Genomic DNA, 23831 nt, shown 5'->3' with positions numbered 1-23831 from the left:
GAAGCTACTGGATATGCTTGTATAGCTCACACATTAACAGGAAAAAATAATATTTGCTAAATCATCATGCATGTCCTAAAACATGCTGAATCTTTGAGAACTCAACTAGTACTCAAAATTATGGTATTATGAATGAAACAGATGAAAGAATTTACATCATGTATCACAAAGGAAAATTGAGAACACCTTAATCTAAATGAATACAGAAAAGTATGCTTTGAAGAATACAATTCATTTGAATGACCTGACCTTCATTATTGATATGAAATGTTCTCCAGAAAAGCAGTCTGGTTCCAAAGAGCGAAAGGTTTCTGTGGGACGCGCACTGAAGATACAGCAGTATAAGCAAGCAGGTACAGATGATATGAACTAACAAATATTAATATGCAAATAATACACAAAACGAACTCAAGGTAGCAAGTAAATAATATTTGAACAAAAGATATAATATTTGCATTCAACCAACGTAACAACAGGTAATTGAGTGAAAAAAAAATATAGATGAGAATATCTTGCAGTCGACTAGAGATGTCCCTTGAATTTAGAATATAACTAAATTTGTCATTTTTATTTTAAGAAAATTATTTGAAATAATATCCCAGTGCTGAAAAAAATCACAAAAAATATTTAGGGACAATCCATTAAAGCATTTTTTTGACTCAATGTCAATGTACATAGAAGATTGCTTCATTCATATGATTGGTCAGGGAAAGGCCTTAGTTTAGTGAACTTCACATAGAATAAGGAACACATTGAACAGTGGAAGATTTACATATGATCATATAAGTAACCTTACTCTCTCAATGTTGGTTCGAAAATTTAAATTAAACATGAGGATTGTGTTCGCTTGTAAAACAAATTAAGATATTACAATTAAAAGACAAGTTGCATGTACATTTCCATTGTAGCCTGAATTCAAACATCAAAATTTACTAAAATATAATAAATCACTAAGAAAATAGCACCAACAGAGGCAGGAGACAAATATGTACCAATATCATTCCAAATTGAGATGTAATTCTCACAAACTAAACATCCATAGGTTGTTCATTATATGGAACAATTCATGGATTATATCCTCACTCCAAAAGCCCCCAGCACGTTTTAGCCATTCATTGTGTGACATCATTCAAGGAAACAATATTATATTTCAATAGAAGGAAAAAATTATCCCGAAGAGCTATTCAGCCTATCATGTTTGTTTATGGTCTAACACAGGCTACTAAAGCTAGATCATTATGTAAAAACACATTGAAAAAAATTTTTTGTTTCAAATTTTAATAAAAGAAGTTTCCCAATAACATGCTAATTTCAAGACATCCAAGCATAGGTTTCTATTCTATTTCCAAGGATGAAAATGCAGAGTTAGGAGAATATTTGCTGAGCAATCCATACAAACAGAGTAAGCTTTACCTACTCAAATTTTTTATATTGTACAAAATCTTCCAGATTTAAATCACCCATCATTAGAATTACAATAATGATGATAAATGCAGCTAACACTCTTTGAAAACAAAACAAGCATTTTTCACGCATTCTTTCTTCACATTGTGAGCAAAATTCTCGTTTCTGCAAAATTCTTGGATTGTCTAAAAACCTACCAACGAAGACTCACGATGAAAAAAGAAAAGTATAATACAGAATTCTAAATTTCAGTATAGATACTTGCCACCTCAAAACAAAAAAAACTGCATTATTAAGAATGGAGTCACGTTAACTCCATTTGGTGCAAAAAATAAAGTCAAACTAAATAGAAGAAAAGAAACTACAATACAAGCCAGCATTACTGAGCTCTAATTCATTAAGATTGAGTTAGTTTCATCAAGGAATCAATGCATCTCTTTATCGAACATAACGGGTGAGTTTACGAATATTTAAAATGATTCCCTGAGGCAATCCTGCTGATTCAAAATCATTTCATTTTTTAATAAACTTTCCTTTCTCGGCGACAAGAATTTTTCAAAGTAAAGCGTAAGAACCATATATTTCATGAATTTAACTTCAAACAGTAACTTCATTTTATTTATCAGATACTTTCCAAATGAAACACTACAGCAAAATAACCACCAATGAATGGTAAGCTTGTGACAAACTATATACAATGCAAGCAGGACATTAGAGATTATTCCATTTTCATATGGTGATACAAACGAAGCATTTTAAGTCGAAAACACTAGACGCTGCAAATTCGGTGATAGATAAATTGCATCAGAACGTCAGGATCAGTTTTGCAAAACAACTGGCTAATATCAAATTTAGGAGTAACGTGTAAGAGCAGCTTCTCATGCAAATGGAGCATAGTGACAGCGTATGCCTGCAGAGCTAAAGATATAATAAAAGAGGAATCCAACGTACACATAAACAAACAAAACATATGTGATAAAGTAACAAAAATTAATAACGATTATAGGACGCAAGATATTCAGCACAGTATTCTCTACATTCTGGGGAAAAAAGCAGTCAGCAAAAAATAATAATATATACAAATGCAATTTTTTTGTTTGTGTGAATTGATGAATATAAATCATATGGCACGGCATGCAACAAAAAAAAAACTGAAGATAGACGAGACTGCAACTTCCCTGCAAAAGTCAATTCCACCTGGTTTGAGTTGCCATCATCATGCTACACTAGATGCTTCACCATCACTGGATACATTCCTCTTCAATGAGAATCCCTGGAATATACATGATAAATAGTTTATTGTATGTGCCGACATTTAACAAGTATCGATTTTTTCCTAAGCCCCATAATAATCTGTATTAATTATAGTACGCATAAAGTTTAATAATCTGTAGATGGGTGAGTGTCTCAAACCTTATAATATTAAATAATACCCAAAGCAAGATTTTATAACAGGATAATAAGTAATTTAATAATAATGTACCTTATCTCCATTTGGTCCTCTCGGCTGTCGAATGACAGTAACTACTGGCCCGATTGGTTCGCAACAGGAACTTCTTAAACGTAAACGTTCTGGTCGCTGGCGTTTTGATTCCAGACACCTCACTCCAGAGGCAGAGTGTTTTCCTGATTAAAAATTCATATATAAGAAACATTATAACATTTTCCTGTTTGGCATACAAATAAATATCTTCAAGAATGTTTCATGCAAATAACACATGATAAAAAAAAGACGTTTTTTTTAAAGTTGATTAGTATGAAGCAAATACAATTGTACATTGCCAAACCATGTTATAATTCTCAACAACCAAATTCAAATAATGAAGATGAAAAACCATGCCAAAAATAAAGCGTTTTTCCAATGCAACTAGTCTCTTATTAATGGAACATTGTTCTATAAATCAACTTATATACAAGTGCCACATAAAAATCATATCAATTCGTGGCATAGTAATAACTTCTTAAATACCTGTTCTTTGGTTAAATATGACAGAAAATTCCACGAGAGTGCCTGTCGTTATTTCATCAGCTCCTTCTCTGACTTCTGACATATGGAAGAAAAGTTTGCCAGATGACGCTGAATCCGTATTCTTCACTTCGTAGTTGATGAATCCATACTAAAGACAAAAATGAAGGTAATTATGCACTTTGACAAAAAATTTTCGTATGAGAATTGTGCCATACGTAGTTCATGCTTGAAAAAAATTCTGCACAACAAATAATGATTATGGATCAACATTGTTTGGGCTTGGTTGATATAGAAACATCTATTTTGTTTATCAGGTATTGTTGATGTAAAGGCACTTTAAGAAAATTAAATCATACTTCGCCTTTCACACTTTCCACAGTAGCTTGTATAGTTTCTCTCTTCACACTAACATTAACAGCACGAACTTGATTATTTGAAGTATTGGAGCAAATCTGAATGACATATTAAAGAAAAATATTTGAAATGAGCACACAGATATAAATAAACAACAACTCAAACAATAGTTTGTAATTCTATTCTGATGTGGATGTTGAAAAAGTCATTAATAGTCATGCACATGAATGAATTACTACTATTCATGCCAATTTCAAAAATTAAGTTTTCATAATATTTCGATAGTCCAACCTGAAATGTGACTTTATCACTAGCTTGGATGAAATCTCGACGATCACTCAAGCTCAGAGGACTGTACTTGATTTGTTGTTCTGTTTCATAAAACATAGAAAATATCAGATTAGATCATGTCTACTGCAAACAAAACTTGACTATTTCAGAAATACATTGGTATATACAAATGTTATGTTGTTTAACAAATTTTTGATTAAATTTTTCTAGTGCCCATGCATTATTCACTATTACCATTCACAAGTAATGTCGAACTGGTAAGATTCTCATCCTCCCAAAATGAAGTAGCACCTTACCTATCAGTGGCTGCTTGTTCAGAGCCTTGTTGGGAGCAAAAATTCTATAGTTTAGGGAAAAAAACATAATTCAACGTGCACAAGAAATGCCACCTATTAAGTTTCATATGTAACAAAAAAGAGAATTGTAACTACAAGCGCTGAAACTGAGAAATAATTTGTTGTCAAAAATAATAACTGTACCTTGGTGTAGTACAGTATGTGAACAAAATATGTACCTGAATCATATTCGATAATTCCTTGATATGCGGGTTGCACTGAACTTCCGGATTTCAAAGGTTTCATCACTATACCTAGGAAAACAAATTGATGAATATTTTAAGTTATCACCTATTATAATGATTAAATTGAAAAATTATCAACAACCAAACATTCGAAATACGACACAATTAAGCCAGATGTAACAAAATCAAAATCTGAATCAAGGTTATGAAAAGTTATAAAATAAGCAGCTTGCTTCGGGAGAAACAAGTAAATACCTACTAATCTGATTTACTACATCACTAGAATGGTGTGCACAAATTTATTCAAGACCAGACTAAAATCATCGAATAGAAACCATTGTTAAAATAAATATTCAAATAAATCTTTAAAAACATCCTTCATACCGTTGTATATAGTAGGATCGATGACTTCATGAAATAAATCTTCTTTTTCATTGGCAATAGTTACATTCATTGCACATGGTTTATCCTCTGTAATGTTGAATTTATATGTATTAGTTCAAAAATGGCCACAGATGAGAAGGCAATAAATAGTAAGTGAAGCCAAAAATGAATCCAGAATTTTAGAATAAAAAGATGGCATATATCTTACAAATCATTCGACTGTAACAAAATAACTGACACATTGAAATGAAGAAAATTCCATCCATTTGACTACTGAACAAAAGTAAATTTCATTTTCTACCTTTTACTCCCTTTATGTAAACAACTGGTGTGTTGACATTGAACTTTTCAGGGGAATCTTGTAACTCGCTGAAGTGAAAAAATATTTCTGAACCGTGATCTGCAGTTTCAATGAATCCGAAAGTTTCTTTCAAAGTACTTATCCATCCGAGAACTTTTTTGGATTTATCATCAGCCAGATTCTGTAGAATAGAAGTGGATATATAACATATTGCCGAGGTTACCTACTAGGCTACAAGCAACAAATTCAGACAAAAACAACTGAACAAATTTTGGCTCCAGCTGCCGACTCTTGAGAAAATAAAATTTTGATAATATAAACTTTGCAGCATGCAAGCTTTCTTTAATAGACTTTTGCGAATGTATAGTAAATTCCGTGCTTTCTGAGTTTCTGTAAAGTTTTGACTTTTTTCATCTCTATTGAAAATTTAAAGTTTTGACTGACTCCAGGGAATTCAGAATTTTGATTCCATTTCATGCCAGGTTAGATTCACTAGTATATGAGATTCATATATAATTTTATAATATATTTTGAGAACCTTCCAACTTACTGCCTCATACCGTCTACTGGACTTAGCTAGTCCCATGTCCTGTTAAATTTTGTTATTTAATACTGTCAATTCAATAGTCGTCAATAAATTACTGCATAATAGATAAAAATAAACAAAACAATGTGGAATATTCAGTAGAATCTAATTTCATTAGTTTACATAATATCGTGTCAGATAATATTTCTTATTTTAAAAGGCTTGGTTCATGGAAGTTGAACCAATCTTGTTTTAATATGAACAAAATTTGGTTTGACCAATGCGAACAATAAATCTCAAGTTTGATACCAGAATGAAAATATTTTACACATTAAATACATAAAACTTCAATTATGAATTGGACCTCATTATGACTCTATCCCTACTCCCTAGTGCCCACTGCCACTCTTGATGACAACTAGCAAAGATACGCTAACGCTATAATAACTCACGTTTGAAGATGACAAGGCATTTCTAGAAGACGAAGTATTAATATCATGAGACGGTGACATTGCACTGGAAGGACAATCAGTTGGAGAATTAGAAACCATGGCACTCGATTTCGATTTTCTTGGTGGAGTTGGGCCCAGATTGAAGGCAGGAGCCACAAGTGAAACTGGAAATGACAGTGATATATCTTATTATTCTCAATTAAATAACTATTGTGCTTCATAGGAGAAGAAAATCATGTAAAAAATGACCAGTTACAAAAAATCCTAATTAATATCATTGTAACAAACGAAGATAGAACATTTTATTAAATCAAATTTTCACCCATAAGCCATGATTCCCGAATAACTACTTTAACTTAAAAAATTGGTACTCCCGTAGTGTAAGTACCAGGTTAAGGATAGGCTATGATTTTATTCTAATTTTCATTATTTTAGTTCCATTACGAGTGCGGGGACCGTCTGTGTTAGCCAAGTGAATATATCCCCTGCCCATATGCTTCCATCTCTTTACACAACTTGATGTAAAGTAGGTGAACAAAATTAGTTAACTCCATATTGGTACACACACTTTTGGAGCTATAAAAAAATTTCAAATAATTCAAATGACAGTTATGCACAATAACATTACATATATATCATATATAAAATTATTCTCATTGAATCGAATAGTCTGAAACGTACCATCTTCAATCAACGGCACCATTTTCATTGGTGAAGACATGATTGGAGTACGAGGTGTGGTTGTAGAGGCAGGAGGAGAAGTATTAGCATTTGTGTGAGGCAGTGATGTATCAAGTGAAGACAATCCGCTAACAATATCTCTTATCATATCAGTGGTGGCTTTTTCTAGAGGTCGAGGAGATCCCATCAATCTGATTTCGACGGCGTTCTTTGCACCAGTACGTTTCAAGGTACAAATGTTGAACTGAACCTAAAAAAATACTTGGTCATTAGAAAAGTGTAATTGAAATTTTAATTCGTACTATCGAAAATGATGTAGGGATAGAATAGGATTTACATATTTATCCTGGGGGAGAGATAAGATGGTTTAACCATATGGCGAACAACAGCCTTTCATCCGGTTAGCAGTCCATGTTGGGTATGAGATTAGTTAGGTATTATTTGTTTTCGAAAGCATGGTGGAGGAAGCCGTAACTGACCAGCGGTTACATGAAGCACCATATGGCGGCGAGGAGTCCAGCGATCCCTCTTGCACATAACTATCCCCGTGTGGGATTCGAACCTGCGAACTCACACAGAGTAATCAGAGGTGCGGAGGCGAGCATATTCCTACCGCTTAACACAATGGGCCACACCACCGCGCCAATGTAAGATTAAAAATTTTCCAAATTGAAGCCACAATGGGCAGTTTAAACAATATTGGAATCGTTAACTCTATCAGAAAACAAACATCCTCTCGTTGATTGATAAAGTGGAACCAATAGAACACAGTACCATGCTTCCGATAGCAATTGTGGAAGCTTCAGTCCATTCTGCAAAATCTTTCATCAAAAAAGGAATCTGAACAGTAGATCCAGGAGATGAATCATCTTCATAACTGATAAAACCAGGATTAGGTCCAAGTGCAGGACTGATAAGACAGTCAGATCTGATAAAATGAAAAATTATTAAATCTAAATTTTACAATAATACTGATTTGGTAAGGAGGAGAATGGTTAATCAAAGCATTATTCATGAGACGAATACCTATTAATAAGTCTTTAAATATTATAAATTGGAAATTGAAAAGAAAAAAATAAATGATCCATAGGACCCACATTCAAAAACGATGAGTAAACAAATTTACCCGATGCTCATTGGAGTGCCAGGCATAGAATCAATAACTCCAGTATATGTTTTCTCAGACATTGTGTGAAATATAACTGTTCCTTTAGGAAGTACAGTGATTCTTGTAGCGTGTAATCTGAAAAGTATGTAACATGCATATGAATAACATATCACTTTTATCCAGATGTTAAAAGTTCAAATAAGCGAGTGTTGTAGCACTCACAACCTGAGCAAAAATGATTTTTAAATCAATCCATAAGTATAAGAATTCATAGAAGAATTAATGATTCTACATATATTTTACAGGATAAAGAAAAACTTGACTTTCCATCATCATACAGACCTGTGTTTCTCAGCAACAGGATCATTTAGGACTGTGAATGCCACTTCATCAGACATTCTTACGCAATGATTAGGATCGAGCAATTCACAACAATGAAAAAACAAACGTGAATCTCTCTCCAGACATTTGATGAAACCAAAACCTTCTTTTACAGCAGCAACAATACCCTGTCATAACATACATGATCATGGTTATTCCTATTATTGTATTGACAGAATCTTATCCAAACAGTGCGATAATGGCATAGTTTATTGATTAATATTTGAAGTTGGTCCAGCTATCAACCCAAAGTAATATTTGGAAAGGATTATAAAAATCAAAATGAATGGCCTTCATTTCTGAACATTATGGTTTTAAATGTATTAAGAAGGTCTTGAGCCTAAGCATTGGATTTCTCTGTGCGGGCATCACAGATTACATATCATAGGTCTAAATCCTATCACTACAACTGCCCCAGTTTGTAATAAATTGGGTAGATAATGCTGAACTAGAAAGATTCTGAATTCTGATATTTTTAAAAGTAGTACATCCTTATCTAGTAGGCCTTGTAAGACCTTCAAGCAAAACGTGTAATGGGCATCATTAAAAAAGCCATCATGAAAGTGTTAGTAAAATGAAATATCCTATTCACCATCTCTCTTTTCTCTCCACTCATCTCCAAGGTTTCTTTCAACAACAAATTGACGCCTGCCGCACGTTGTTGTCCATTTCTTTTATCAGTCACAGTCAAAAATGAAACCTGAATTTAGAGTGAAAAACATCACATATAAGTCGAAATTATGATTGTTCTGTTGACACAACTTGTTGATGCTTAACTGGACAAAAGTGGTTCACACAATCAAAAGGCTGTTCCTATTTGCCTCAGAATTCGTTTATGAGGACATTTAGTGATCAAGAGACATTGAAACTCTTCTCATGATTTTAAGATGCTCTATGACATCTGGAGAAAAATATATAAACACCTCTTACTAGATATGTGTTGATATTGTACCGATTTATGACTGTACAAAAAGTTCCAATTTCCTTTTTCACCAGACTACCAATACCGCAAGTGTAAGAAAAGTGTAGAAAGTCATATTTGGATTTAAGTATTTGGCATATGCTATTGCTATGCACAGTAATTTTCACCATGATGATAAAATCAACTATCAGTTTCATAAGTTGAATACACACTTAAATTATGATACTTTATGGCTATGGATGGGCCTGCTACCAATGCTTTTGTTAAAAAAAATTAGATTTGAAGAAAGAGATAAACACTAGCTTGTAAATGACTACAGTAACAGCCAAATGATTTGTTAAAAAAAGAAAATGACCTTATCCCCCTTGCAAAGAGTGTACACACAGTTAGCAGCTCTATCTTTTTCACCAAATCGAATTTTTCTTGATTCCCCAAGTGGTGATGTGTATTGGATTATTCCAGCAAGTGTAACAGTAGGTTGTTGTGGTTGAAGACCAAGATTTCCATTAGCTTTTGCCATTGTGGTTGCGTCACCACCAGCATTACTCATCTACATTAAAAACAATGAAAAAATGCTAAATATATGACTGAAAAGTTGAATGACTAGTATGGTCACAGCAATGTCAGCAAAATTATAGACATAATATGTTGATAAAAATGCGCTTGATGTCATTTGAAGATGTGCATGTGAAAACTGGCAAAATCTGGATTGAAGTACTGGGGCCCATAGGTCTCGTAAAAAATTTGATAAAATTAGGGTAATAGCCTTTTAGCAGCTTCTTCCATCATCAATCCTGAAAATTATGAAGTTGTGAAGAAACCCTGTTTTTCACAATGACAACAAACCCAACATATTTGTAAAACAATCCATAGGTACACTGTCCAAACACATTACAGTCCAACCGTAAAAAAAATAAAAATATTGGTACTCAACCAAAATTAACCAAATAGATTAATGCAAATATTATTTTGTTTTGAATTTGTTATTTATTCCAGATTTTCAATTGGAGTTTGTGAATTGACCACAGGTCATAGGTAAAATATTGGAATTGTTAAACAAGAGATATCGTCTAAGTGAAAAAACTTCATAATTGATAGTTGAAATGCAATATTATAAACAAGCCAAGTAAGAAATTTATGATTGCTATAGCTGAATGAAATACTATTCCGAATACATTTTAAAAAAATATTTTCATACGTGCAAAATCAAATATTTTTCAAATTTGGCAAAACTGTATTGGTCCAGCAGTCTGTTGCTCAACTACAAGAGCATAACTACAGATGATTATAAATAGATTTCATTCATTTTGGACACCTCTTACATGAGGTTAAAACCGATCAAAAATAGATAAGATAAAACAAAGCAATAAATTTCTAACATTTATTGAAACCTGATTGTGCGGCAATTTGTTGGGAGCTTTGGGTGGGAGAGGTCTTTCAACGATTCCAACAAATATTTCGCTCGATATTTCTTCAAGTTGAACGGATCCAGGTGGAAGAAGCCGAATGTTTGTTGCAACCTCTTTCCCCTAAACAATTGGGATATTGATCAGCCGATAGACAAATGAAAAGAGATTTATTAATATAACAGAACTATTCAGAAGACTAAGAAATCACAACCAATATTGAATTAACAATACCTCAGCTATATTTGGTATTTTTCACAGAAAACTTCAAAAATAATATCACAAGATGCTTCGAGAGGTATGGAAATTCGAATCAATACTTTTGATTGGAAGTTTGGTATCACTGACTATACCAGAAGTGGGTGTTTTCGGCAGGACGGGAGAGTTGGTTTGAAATATCAATTTTCATCTTGGACCTGGGCCCCAGCGCCATAGCCAACAAGGCTTTTTGGTATATTACCACCATCCCCGTTAGGACTTTATGGCCCTGGTTTTCGGAAAATTAAAAGAACCCATGTAAATTATCAAACAATGACTATCATATTATGATGTTTTTATTACAGCAGAAAATTTGGCATTTCTTATACTTATACCTAAAACACCATAGATCTGGTGTTTATGATACTCACATTTCTGTCCTGCACACAATATTCAACATGATCACCAACATGAAGATCCGGTACATTGTTACTAACTTCACTGTAGTGGAAAAATATCTAAAAAAGTGAATGTTTTAGCTAATTTATAACATATTGCAAGGACATATAGCCATAGCACATATAAAAGAGTAACAACAGAACGACGGTCAAATAAAAAAGTGTGCGGATTGAAAGAACATTGAAATTATTCAATTACAAAATGAAAACAAATATATTTTATAAACAAGAAAATTTCATTTTGAGTACTTCGGGGATTACTATCTATCATTAACTACACAAAAAATAAAATCACCTCCTTCACAAGATCTGCCCTCTCGATAAAGCCGAATGATTCCTTCATTGCAGTAACAATGCCGATAAATCTTTTAGGGGGAGCTCTCTCAACTAGTGTGATTTTACGTGCTCGAAGTATTCCAGTTCTAAAAATATATAAATTTTTTTCAATATTCAAAATCACAGGTAAAATTCATTTACCGGTACATCTAATTCAAGATTGTAACATAATGAAAAATTTGAATTATAACCATACAAAGAGGATTGATATTGAATAAAGTCATGTTCCAAGCAAAAGAAAATTTCATTCAGTGTTATTAATACAATGACATATGCCATGATCGGAGTGAAATAATCATTTATGAAATGTGTGGTGATTTCTATGACAGATCAACATAGACCTATCAAATTAAAATAAGGCTACTTCTATATGGCAGACTCAGAGCTAGGGGGTTTGAAAATTTTTTTGTAAACGTTTGTATTTCCAATCAATTTGGTGGATTACACTTTTAATATAGCAAAAAGTATCATCATTATTATTATATAATCGTTTGTATTTTCATTGATACCTATCTAAGTAACAGCACAAAATGAAAAACAAATATTACGGAAATCTTATATAAATAGCATTTTTTCAAAAACACTTTCTCACAAATTACATATTCACTATCAGACTACAATCAGAAAATAAAATAGATCTAACGAAAGTGTTAATTCTTACTTATGAACACAATTATCATCGTTTTTATACCTTTTTTCAGTAGCAATATAAAAGGAAACTTTGTCCCCAGGTTGAAGTTGGAGATTTTTGTTTGTCAAATCATTCACAGAGTAGGGCAGAAAAAACACTTCCTGCAACACAAAATTACCCAAACTTAATAAAAAAATTAATTAGGACCATCAGCTATAATTAGTAAAATTAAATTTTACGGAGAAAGATGATGACATTGCAGTTTGTCTCCCTAATCATCTTTGTGGTTAAATAAATCTGAATAATTATATGTTGAGCCTGTATGGTTTACATGAAAAATTAACCTTGTTCACTAGCCTATATAATTTGATAAAAAATTATTATCTGATGGCTAACTATGTTATACTTAAAAATAGATAATTAAAGAGCTGTACCCAGTGTAGCATATGGATTACACTGGGTTACTGAGTTGTCGATAATGTACTTGTTTGTTTCAGATATAATATATTTGCAACTTAATTCATTTAGATTCTAGCCTTGTAATTGAGTTAAGTATTCATATATTGTTACAAATACGGTAATTTATAATTTTATTTTAATTAGAACAAAAATAATTGCCATTCAAATAAATTTATCAAGAATTAGGAAGATGTCACATATGAAGCAAACATGTTTTGAGACAATCATGATTTATGTCAAATTCAGTAAAACTTCTGTTGAAAATGGATCAATTTAAAGAGTTGAAAATTGAGATAAAAAGCAAAAAATCATTCCAAAATATTGAAATGGAGACATTCCATCTTTGAATATTTCTGCGAAAATTAATCAAAACAAAAGAAAAGAATCAAATATAATAGGGTGTTTCGCTTCAAAATTTTCCAAATAGTAGACCTGACAGATTTTTTTATTAACTCGATTGTATTATTGACTTGATGTTTAATAAACATAGTAAATTTTTAATAAAATAAAGACGGTGCTTCATAGTGACGTAGAGAGAGTTTAATTCAAATAAACAAAAAACCAACACGCCCAATACACATTTTAAATTAATATGCTGTAGAATATAATTATTCATTCTCCTCACCACCCAACCTACTCAGGGTAAGCTACCCATGGTTTTGGGCAATGGTTTGCAATCAATGATGAATGACACAAAATAATACATTATTTAAAATATATTCTTAAATAATACTTCTGAATCTGATGCAAGAAAGTCGAGATAAACAAAGATTTTATTAGATCTCATTTTTACATATTTCAAAAAATAAATGAAAGTCTCATTGGTTCGAAATTACAATTTTACAAATCAAACTATCCTCACTTTAAATAATTCCTAAATCTAAGAGAATGAAAGAATACAGAGTGACAACAAAACCCATAAAATTCCTAATAACTTTCACGAAAATAAACTATTGAACACTTGAACTTTGTGTATGATTGTACCCAAAAGTTTCAGTAATCTAGAAACAGAAGTATTTCATTAGTTATACTCTCTCCCAAATGACCTAATTCTTTGGGTCATTATGTATAACTGATTCTGAATAGATTCGAATATTCAATGAATTTGGAATATATCTGATTATAAAATATTAAACTATTGAATTAGGAATCCAATGTTTCAATTTTTTCTGGCGATTATTGTAATATATATAGGTACAGTACAGGCCAAACAATATAATTTAAACTCAGAAATGTTAAAAAGTTCAAATGCAGAGAAGACATCAATTAGAGTAGTGATTCTCAAAGTGGCCAGTATTGCCTCCTAGGGGCAAAAGAGACACAATAGGTGGCAAAAACCTGGAGAAGGGATTGGGGTAGCACATTCCCAATGTCAGAATTATAAATATGATATATTTTGGCGAAAGTCACCAGGCAAATATCCACTCATTCTTGACAGAATAGAACCATGTATTATTTCATTTCCAACATCTTATATGGCAGAAATTCCTATCAAAACAAAGAAATCACCTCTCCATCAAACAAACGAGATGATTTAATAAGACTGTAACTAAATTGTCTTAGAATACCGCAAGCTTCGTATGTCCCATTGAAAAACCCCATGATCTATGATTAGTCCACTTGTTTAAATAAATGGGTTTGCAAAAAAAATGTTTGTAACATAATATTTTTTTTTAATTGCCGGGACAAAGATGATGTATAAAGTGATGTAAAGGGGTGAAGGTAGAAATAGGTTTGAGAACCACTGAAATAAAGTATAATCAAGTTAAAAATAAAAACCAGCCAAAAATAGTAAATCATGCTTTAAGATCCTTACTTTAATCTGTCCATGTTTTCCATTTAACTTTTGCTGTTTTGGTAATTTCATAATTAGAATTTAAGTTAGGGCCATGCAAAGATTAGGATAGCACGAGTTGATTGAATATTGGTACTTATAATAAGGAGTAATAATAAAACTTAATTATTGTCAATGATGTTCACAATGACAATTAACACATTATCATTACTTTGCTGAAAGCGAATGAACTCAGTGAACTCAAAATCAGGACAAAAGCTATAAAAATCCAAAGCTGAACATCCCTAACAAGCGGGGATGAATCATCATTAACACCAAGCAATATGAATCGTTACTTTTTTTAAATGCTGGTTTCTGAGACATAGAATTTGATTTGGTCAAGTAAGCTACTATTAATGAGATAAATGATTAGAAATCACTTTTCACAAACACTTTTTTTCATTAATATTATTTAATTTAAATTTAACCCTCTATTATGTCGGGAGTTTTATTAAAGCATGTTCCTTTATAATGACTCACCCCCATTCTGTCATAGCACAAGCTTCCATATTTTCCTCCGGGGGTAGTTTCACCCTTTTCTCCAGGTTTGAAACCATTTACAGTGGGTGACATTGGCGATTGTGGACATTGCCCTCCTTGTGCTGCTGCGTTCGCAACTTCGCCGAGAATTCTTTCTTCGCTGTAGACTTCAAAAACAACAGTTCCTTTCTTCAATTTGACGACCTGTACAGCAACTGGTTTGCCAGTTCTAGTATCCATAGAAACGTCAAATTCAACCTCATCTGAAAGCAAACAATAAACTAACAATAAATAATAATTTGTATAAAAAAGGATGAACAAATTTAAAAAAATCATAGTAAAATTTCTTCAAAAATTTAAAAAATTTATAAATTTTTTGAAGATGTATTACACACTTCCATAGCCAGAGGGGTGGTGGCAAATCATAGTATGTGAATTTCCTCACTGCGCCACTTACTCCTATATTACATATTTCACGTTTCTATTTAGTTAATAACTTTTTTGCGCATGTGCATAAAAAGTAGTTTTACCATTGATATTCAAATTATGTGCTTCTCCATGGAACTGGCTGTAGTGGAAGAAAAGACGTCCCTCTCTATCTGCACATCGAATGAATCCATAAGAGAGCAGAAGCTTTTCTATGACACCAGTTTCTCGGCTCCTATATCCATTGGTGGATGTACTAAGTCCTGCAGGAGAAGGGCTAGTCGTAGGAGACAGACCAGAGGGACGAGACCCCAAGGCCGGCATTGTTTGGTTCATTCGATGATTGCTGTCATAACTCGTTGATCGCTGCATAAAACGAAAGTATGTTCTTCTTGTATGTCTACAGTCTCAATAATTACTTGATACGTTTTAGTAGTTGTTGATAATTTAGTGAAGCTCAGAGCTGATACTTCATCAGCATGATTTACTTTTGCGCATGTATTTTAGATATTCCTGAAAAAGTTCAAACTATGGCGCGGCGGTGTGGCTCAACGGGCTAAGCGTTAGGAATACGCTCGCCACCGCACCTCTAATTACTCTGCGTGGGTTCGCAGGTTCGAATCCCATGCAGGGATGGTTATGTGCGAGAGGATTGCTGGACTCCTCGCCGTCGTTGGGTGGTTCACGTAACCGCTGGTCGGTTACGGCTTCCTCCACCACCAAGTCCATGCTTCCGAAAACAAACAATATAACTAATCCCATACCCGACTTGGAATGGTAACCGGACGAGAGGCCGTGGTTCGCCATATGGATAAGCCGTCTTATCGGCTTTCCTCTCCCCCGGGATAAATATGTAAATCCTATCCTATCCTATGGAAAGATGCCAGCATGGACACAACAAAGTTGTTGCAATGGCACTAAAACCATAAGTAAACAAATTCAAAATATTTAATTTTTTTTATTTGGTGGGAAAGAAAAGCGATTGCCTATAAGGTTTGATGACAAACCTGCAGGGCTCGATGTTGATTAAGAGCAGAAGGTCTCAATCCACTCGATGATGGAAATACTCCACAACTTATTGTTCTTGACAGTGTGCGATGGGATGGCTGGAAGTTATTGAAAAATAGCTAAGAATTAGTAAAAAAAATTAAAATGGATGTTTTTTATGAAAAAAGTAAAATTTGATGTGTTTTTATACTTAATCTTGCAATCTTAACCATTTTATAGACACACATCAAATTTTATTTTTCAATTAATTTTTTACAATATAATTATAATGTATTATATTGGGAGTTGGGACTAATATAAAAACACTGTATATGTATCCCACAGATGCATTATATATCTAGGATATGATATGGGCTCATGATTTATGCAACAGCATTGTGCCCAGATATTGTTTCACATTTGGTAATGAACTGTTACTGATTAAGAATAATAACATGAACAGAAAAAGACCAATGATGTCGATCACTACTTTAATTTGATTCCCGAATTCAAGTGTTACGCCTCATATTCATAAAATATCCTTTTGATAATCAATCACTCATAATATTGTCATGTGACAAACCAAAAACAAATTATGGAATACACATATTGGCTAAGAGCATAGGCAATAAACGACATTTGATACGAAGTTCACTGCTAGTCCATACTTTGCACGCGACTTAAAGTAAGATTGGAGATGGAAAATGAGCATGATCGCTGATCACCGTGCGTGGACACCAATTTTTTATTTTTCTTACCTTCGCATATAAAGAATATTTTTTTTTCTAACCTAGTTTAGACCATTTCTTCTAACCATTTTGACCACAAAGCGAAAGTCCATGACCAAAATCAAATGGCTCAGATTACGAAAATATAAACATTGAAAGTATTAAATAGCAAAGACTAAAGAGTCATCAATGGAATGATTTTTTAACAAATAGTTTTCATACCAAACAATGAAAACGAAGAAAATGATATGTAAACCGCTTATGAAAATCAAAGCACAAAAATATGTACATATATAGTTTTGACTATAAATTAAACCCATTTTGTAAATATTTGCATTGTTATAAACCAACATAAAATTACCTATCAAATGCAATTTCTCTGTATATCGTAAAATATTTCAAAGTACACAATATTTTCATAGTATAGTCAACAATGAAACCTAACCTGAACCCTAACCTGGTACTTAACCTGAGTTCAGGTTTTGCGCCATCTTGGTGCGCATACTTCAGGAGGTCCCATTATTGTGTTAAAATATCCCTTTTTTCTTTTATGCGTTCATTTTTTTTACATGGATAGGTTTTATTGCAAGTCTTGTAGGTTCTACAGCTCAAAAAATTTGCTCCATAGTCAACAATATGTTGAACGTTTGCATAGATTGCAAGAAGTTAAAAAGCTAAACAATGTATAATTTTTCAGGAAATTGGTCATGATTGACTTGGAAAAAAATGATCTACCGAAATAACCTTTGAAGAATGGACTCGTTTTCAGTTTTCACCAAAATTTCATATAATAATACTTGCCAAAATATCTTGTGATACTGAGAGCATTTGGCCCACAATCAATATGCCATATATAAATTAGTCATATTATAATACCATTAATAATTTAATGATATATTTAATAAAGATTCAAGTCTGCCACAAGACGCAGATTTGCCAATAAATTTTCTTCCTTCTGCGTAAACTTTTGATCCGCCTTGGATTTGAGTATGACGATGATGAAGAATTTGAGTTGTGAAAAATGCAACAAAATTAACCAGAGACCAAATTTTTAGTTATTTCATTAGTAATTGAACCCTACCTCAAAACAGGAAATCGTTTTTTCCTCCTACATAAATTCACAGGGGTAACACTGATTAACCCAAAATAAATTATTCATAGCAATTATTGAATCTCGAATAAACCTGTAGGCATTTGCTGATAAAGCTTTCTATGTCAAATAAGTATAAAACTTGGTTATTATAAAAAACCTGAAGTTGTTTTTCTTTTATTTCATTTCTGCTATTGATTCCTCCTGTGATCAAAGCCTTCTGCTGTGTAGTTAGAGCAATACTTCCGGCTAAAATAGATTTGTGAATGGTTTAATTGTTCATTCATTTGTATCATTGAGACTTCCTATGATTTCTTCCCAACAAGAAAAATTCAGTTTGAAATACAAAGCTACAAAACAGAATGATCCAAGTTTTTCAGTTTGTCACAGCTATCGTATCGATACAGAGACATTGGTTTCAAGTCAAGTCAATTTTTTCTCAACCAGTAAAATCAACAACAATCGAGCACAAATTACGAGAAAATGATAAGTACACTACACATTTTTACTGGAGAAGGGAAATCGCGGGGAACCAAAGCTGGTTATCGAGCAGCGACACCTGAGGTTCAAATTTCTAATTTAAGAAAAATTGAAATTTTGTTTGGAGTTTGGAATCCACCGTCTTTGACGCTGTCTTTCAATATTATCAGTGAACGGCAAAAGTAACCTACAGTATGTTACTGGCTACGCTTGTACAGGTTTGACTACCAGTACAGAGTTTGTTTGATTTATAGAATGTCACTAAGTTCATATTTTATGTAAGAATCATGATTATCAAAGCACAGAATAACTTTATCTTATGTAACTTTGGTAAATGCAATTCAAATAAGTGAAACCTGAACTTCCAAAATTTGATCGGACTGATTGATTATTGGGAAATTGTCCATCTGGCCATCTTCCGAGTGGTGTGATGGGTGAGGGTTGGTTCGTGTTCATCCACATCATTGGAGGCTTTGGAAATGTCTGTAAAAATAATTCATTTCAAAATAATTTTCAATGTTCATATTTTTAACAAAATTATCAGATAATTGAGTTTTGAAGAAACATAATTTTAGATATATAATCCTCATTATGATGAGTGACAGCAAATCAAATCTGTATTAAAAAAGTTCAAAACAAAAAGACTGCAACAAGATTATTATTGTTAAAATAAATATTTTTTAAAGATGACTTTACATGAAAATGTAATAAAAATTCTGAACAAATATTATCTTTGACAGCATTCAGGGAAAATTAAACTTTGCAGATATATTTATCACAATAACATAATTTAGAATGTCAGAACACTATGATCCAGCCAAATTTAGAGTGTAATGTTTAGAAGTATGGAGTATGAAGTATGTGTGTTGCTACTTATTGTTTTTCATATTCTCAATGTCAAAGTTTATTATTATTATTTGGTACATTATCAGCATAAAAACTAATGCTCATTGTACCAATGCAAAAATTTCGTTGAAGCAGCGAGAGTTATACAGCGATCTCATTTATAGATATCTTAAAGACTATATTTCAACATATAGACATCATTCTATTCTATGTATTTATATTTAAACACAACATGGGTTCAGATGAGTCGTAACCCCCCGTTTGAGAAAAATTTTTGATATGAAATTTCATCTACAAAAAAACAAAAGCGTCGCTTTACGATCCTGCATCAGGGTTTCGCGGTCAAGACAATACTATTCTGTGCGTTATCACTGTAACGCAATTAACACCGCCGTACTTTTTTTGTCTTCACGATAAGTTATCTTTTTATTCGGCGCTGATAATGATAAAGAAGAATTTGTAATTGTTGATTGCAATTCCGGAAGGCGTATTTTCCTTTCGCTCCATGAAACAGACATGAAACTAATTTTGCCGACGATTATGACAAAATTATGAGATAAACATGCCTCATTGTCACGGAGTTTTCAGTCTTCTGGTAAAATCCCAAAAAAAACAATATATTTATTTTCACGACGATCGTTTCGGCGGCCGACATTTCATTTAATGTTGTTCAAAATGACAATACTCATTATTCGATGTTCGTTAAAAACAATCGAATAACTCAATTCAAAAAATAAGATCACCCGCCACTAATCACGGCGCAATTAAATAATCATTGAATGGCAACAGAAAATCAACTCAATTACCGGTAACTATAAATTCCATGTAACAGTTTCACATTTCGTGCATTTGATCAGCGCTACATACGAGAGTTTTTTTGTACATATAAACCATTATGATACTACTGACATCTGCAAGTTATAGCTCTCTCTAAAATTAATTTTCGCAATTTCAAATGTTTTATTTCTAAATGTGGGTACCCACTGACTACGGATTAATGGCCAATGTTTGAAACAGGACTGCAAAATATTCACCAAACACCGCCAGGCAAAGAGAGGGGGGCTATACGTAACTGTGGTGTGGAATTTCGCCGTGATCCGTGAATGACCATATATTTTAGTTTATTAAACGCATTACGTCGTCGTGAATTGTACTTTTGGTGAAATGTTTTAGTTTCACCATAATCCCTCCGTCGGAAAGGTCCTGGCTGCGCCCTTGAAAAATATTAAATAGTTGATTGATAATCTAGATCATCACTGTATAATGTCTATATTTCTAATTTGAACATGACATGACTAAAAGATTTTATAGCATATTCGGCTCTATGAACTCCTATCGCATAAAATTTTATCATTGTTTCAAGAACTATCCATCCATACATGCTATTAGATCATGACAATCTAATCCACATACGTACTTATGGTACATAATATGGATGTTATAAATATCTCGTTACAAAAAGTACCAACAGTTAGTTCACCACAAAAGATGATCTTTCATCCATTAGTGAATCCAATGAGTTTGAAGAAAGAAACATTATGACAGCGTATACAAACTGGTATGTTATAATGGTAATGCTAACAAAGCCTTTTATATGCTGGGTTGTATAAGGCAATGTTATATGGTAAACAAAACTAGATTACTAATCAATCCGTATTGTTTAGTACACTTATGTGCAGTACACCAATAAAAGATAACACTGACACAACATATTTTTCAAGAGCGAAAACAGAATGTATTGACACTACACAAAGAAATAGGAGCGTTCGCAGACAGATGCTCAGATTTCAAAATTGAGGATGAAACTGTAAAGAAAACATTGCATGGTCAGGAATTCTGGTTAGTCAAGCAGAACCCTATTCATATTGTCTTTTTTAGCTCATAGGCAATTTTTATAAATAGGTGTGCCATGCTAGATTGCTGCTGAATGTCAAAACTTTGTGATTTACCAACAAAATATTTAAGTGGATGTCTAATATTAAGTTAGTGAAGCAATGATTTGTAGTATCCTTCGATAATTTCACTGGTTTATATCTAGAAATTTGAGGAAGAAGCTGAGGCCAACAGTGGAACCAGACCACCTGAGATAATAAAAATTTCAGCAGTTGTCTGTGTATGATCCTTCAACATGGTATTGAATCTAAGTCAAATGAGCAAGATAATTTTCAGGATGGGCAAGCTATGAGTAGAATGAATAAAAATTGACACAGGATGTGGATAACATGTATAGACTGCTTTTAGCATACTTGACATACCTTAAAAAATTGCCAACACAATCAAAATGTAAAAATGTTGAATGTAATGTTAGTTTGCTGGTAAATTCTTCTGCTGCAACTTGCTTGTTAGTTCTTGTAAATTTCCATATGTTGTATTAGTTGAAAAAAATCTGCAGAGAATTGTCAGATTGTGGTGAAAAGATTGAACTAGTTCAATTTAAACAAAACACAAACAATTTATGGCCTGTATGGGCCACATTTCAAAATTTCAATGATTCTCACTACAGCAATACCAGACTATGCCAAGTGGTAGGGTCAGCAGTGGCAGTGAAGTCTGGAAGTGGTCCATGGGTCTCGTGTAGTTTCGTACCTAACGTACTTTTAATAGGCGTAGCATAACAATTTTTTGATATGTCAATCCTAACCCCCATTCGACTACGCCATCCAAAAATTATGTCATTACGACATCACAATCCCATCATAGTACTTGCCAAATATACGTCCGATCGTCCGAAATGGCATCAGCGATGACGATAAAGAACTGAATAACTTCATCGATCTCTCTCCTATTGGGATCATAGCGTCGAGAAAACGAGAGAAACAGCAGTTCGATTTCGGGTGGTCGTCTGCGCATCTTGGATGGCAGTTCGTACCGGTATAGTTCAATAGTATGAAAGGCTCCATTACCTCACTGCTGCACTGTGACGTCGTAGTGACGTAATTTTTGGATGGCGTAATAAGGTGGGGGTTAGGATTGACATGTGAAAAAAATGTTATGCTACGCCCACTAGAAGTATGTTACTGTGTTAGGTCTGTAGGTACGAAACTACATGCAGACATAACCTGTAGTCCCTTTCAAACTCCAACATTCTGACATTTTAGCTCTGTACGGTACCGGTACAGCGGTACCGTACCTTCAGAACTTAGATTCCATGTTACAGAATCTTACATGTTTCAAGAACATTAACAATTCATACAGTTGAGTCAGACACACAACTCAGCAAATGGACACTCAGACTACAGGGGTCTCATGTAGTTTCGTACGGTACCTGATGTACTTCTAGTACATGTAGTAGGCGTAGCATACGGTAACAATTTTTTCACGTGTTAATCCTAATCTTGTAATCCCCACTTGACCACAGCACTTTGTTTCAGGTTTAATACAAGAGGGACAAAGTTTAACAAACCATTACTATTGTGGACTAACGTTAAAACTTCTATATCGTAAACCTACACGTAAATTAGTGCTCACCTTTATTTAGACGTCAATTAAATTATCCCGAGACCCAATTTCCCCACGCCAATCCCGACGCTGCCCAGGCCGATCTCTCTTTCTTCCCAGCAGGTACGTAACGTAAGGAGAAAATGTCGGACGATTGCAACGCTGGATGGCGACTCTGCGTTGCAATATTTATGGCGAGAGGTAACTTGAAAGGAATTTCTTCATCTTATAAATATTGTTTACAAAATCGTAAAATGCATTCGACATTGACAACCCAAAAATTTAGACTACGGTAATATCAGGTCATTCAAAACTTTACTCCTATGATGTAACAATTGACTTTACGCCTAATGACGACACAACTGATGAGTTATTGTTTTCTTTATTACATAATAGTGTTGAAAAGTACGGAGGTTAATGGCTGAAAAAAAACACTACAAATAGGCCGGCCTATATTTTCAATCATCTTAGAATCACAAAAACAACCAAAAAGACTTTCGGTAATATCTATGTTGATTCTTCGACTTCAGTATTAGGCCGCGAGCCGAGGCCATTTATCTTTCAGTTTCGTAGCGCACATCAGGTAACTACCTGAAAATGATTTTAAAATGTTCCTTAGAAATTTAGTAACAAATATTGCCTTGTTCCCACTTCCAAAAGTTGCACGTTTTACAGAAAAGACGCTTTTACTGCAATAAATATGTGTTACCATCTGTCCTATTTTCTCTGCTTTTCCGGTAT

At 33.3% G+C, this 23831-nt stretch overlaps 1 protein-coding gene across 4 annotated transcripts; it reads right to left on the bottom strand.

Moving 5' to 3' along the window:
• Nucleotides 1-408: 408 nt before the first annotated feature.
• LOC120331951 (cold shock domain-containing protein E1-like) lies at nucleotides 409-23375 on the bottom strand. Of its 4 annotated transcripts, none has more exons than XM_078113966.1 (27): nucleotides 23121-23375; nucleotides 21908-22038; nucleotides 19163-19289; nucleotides 18487-18575; nucleotides 16529-16627; nucleotides 15626-15887; nucleotides 15096-15358; nucleotides 14598-14630; nucleotides 12383-12483; nucleotides 11651-11777; nucleotides 11329-11415; nucleotides 10685-10822; nucleotides 9649-9843; nucleotides 8964-9071; nucleotides 8333-8499; nucleotides 8009-8125; nucleotides 7657-7810; nucleotides 6883-7132; nucleotides 6202-6365; nucleotides 5224-5404; nucleotides 4923-5009; nucleotides 4533-4607; nucleotides 4019-4098; nucleotides 3730-3825; nucleotides 3374-3521; nucleotides 2888-3030; nucleotides 409-2677 (listed from the first exon to the last, which is right to left on the bottom strand). In XM_078113966.1, exons 3-27 carry the CDS (start codon nucleotides 19269-19271, stop codon nucleotides 2621-2623), a joined length of 3330 nt encoding a protein of 1109 aa, XP_077970092.1. In that variant the 5' UTR covers nucleotides 19272-19289; nucleotides 21908-22038; nucleotides 23121-23375; the 3' UTR covers nucleotides 409-2620. The 4 variants fall into 4 exon arrangements, with proteins under 4 accessions (XP_077970092.1, XP_077970091.1, XP_039255069.2 ...); XM_078113965.1 differs by having other exon boundaries at nucleotides 10673-10822; nucleotides 23121-23374; XM_039399135.2 differs by lacking the exon at nucleotides 14598-14630 and having other exon boundaries at nucleotides 10673-10822; nucleotides 23121-23374.
• Nucleotides 23376-23831: the final 456 nt, after the last annotated feature.

The sequence above is a fragment of the Styela clava genome, chromosome 6 (assembly GCF_964204865.1).
Source record: "Styela clava chromosome 6, kaStyClav1.hap1.2, whole genome shotgun sequence".
NCBI lineage: Eukaryota > Metazoa > Chordata > Ascidiacea > Stolidobranchia > Styelidae > Styela > Styela clava.
Note: the sequence above shows the minus strand (reverse complement) of the source record. Positions and strands in the feature narration are given on the sequence as shown.

What these genes read in the sequence shown, in the direction of transcription:
- LOC120331951 (XM_078113965.1), bottom strand. Translation starts at nt 19,271, where the DNA reads ATGATGTGGATGAACACGAACCAACCCTCACCCATCACACCACTCGGA. An exon ending in ACATAATTTGAATATCAATG is followed by an intron (nt 15,359 to 15,625) that starts GTAAAACTACTT and finishes GTTTGCTTTCAG; the next exon opens with ATGAGGTTGAATTTGACGTT. An exon ending in CATATTTAACCAAAGAACAG is followed by an intron (nt 3,031 to 3,373) that starts GTATTTAAGAAG and finishes ATTTTTAATCAG; the next exon opens with GAAAACACTCTGCCTCTGGA.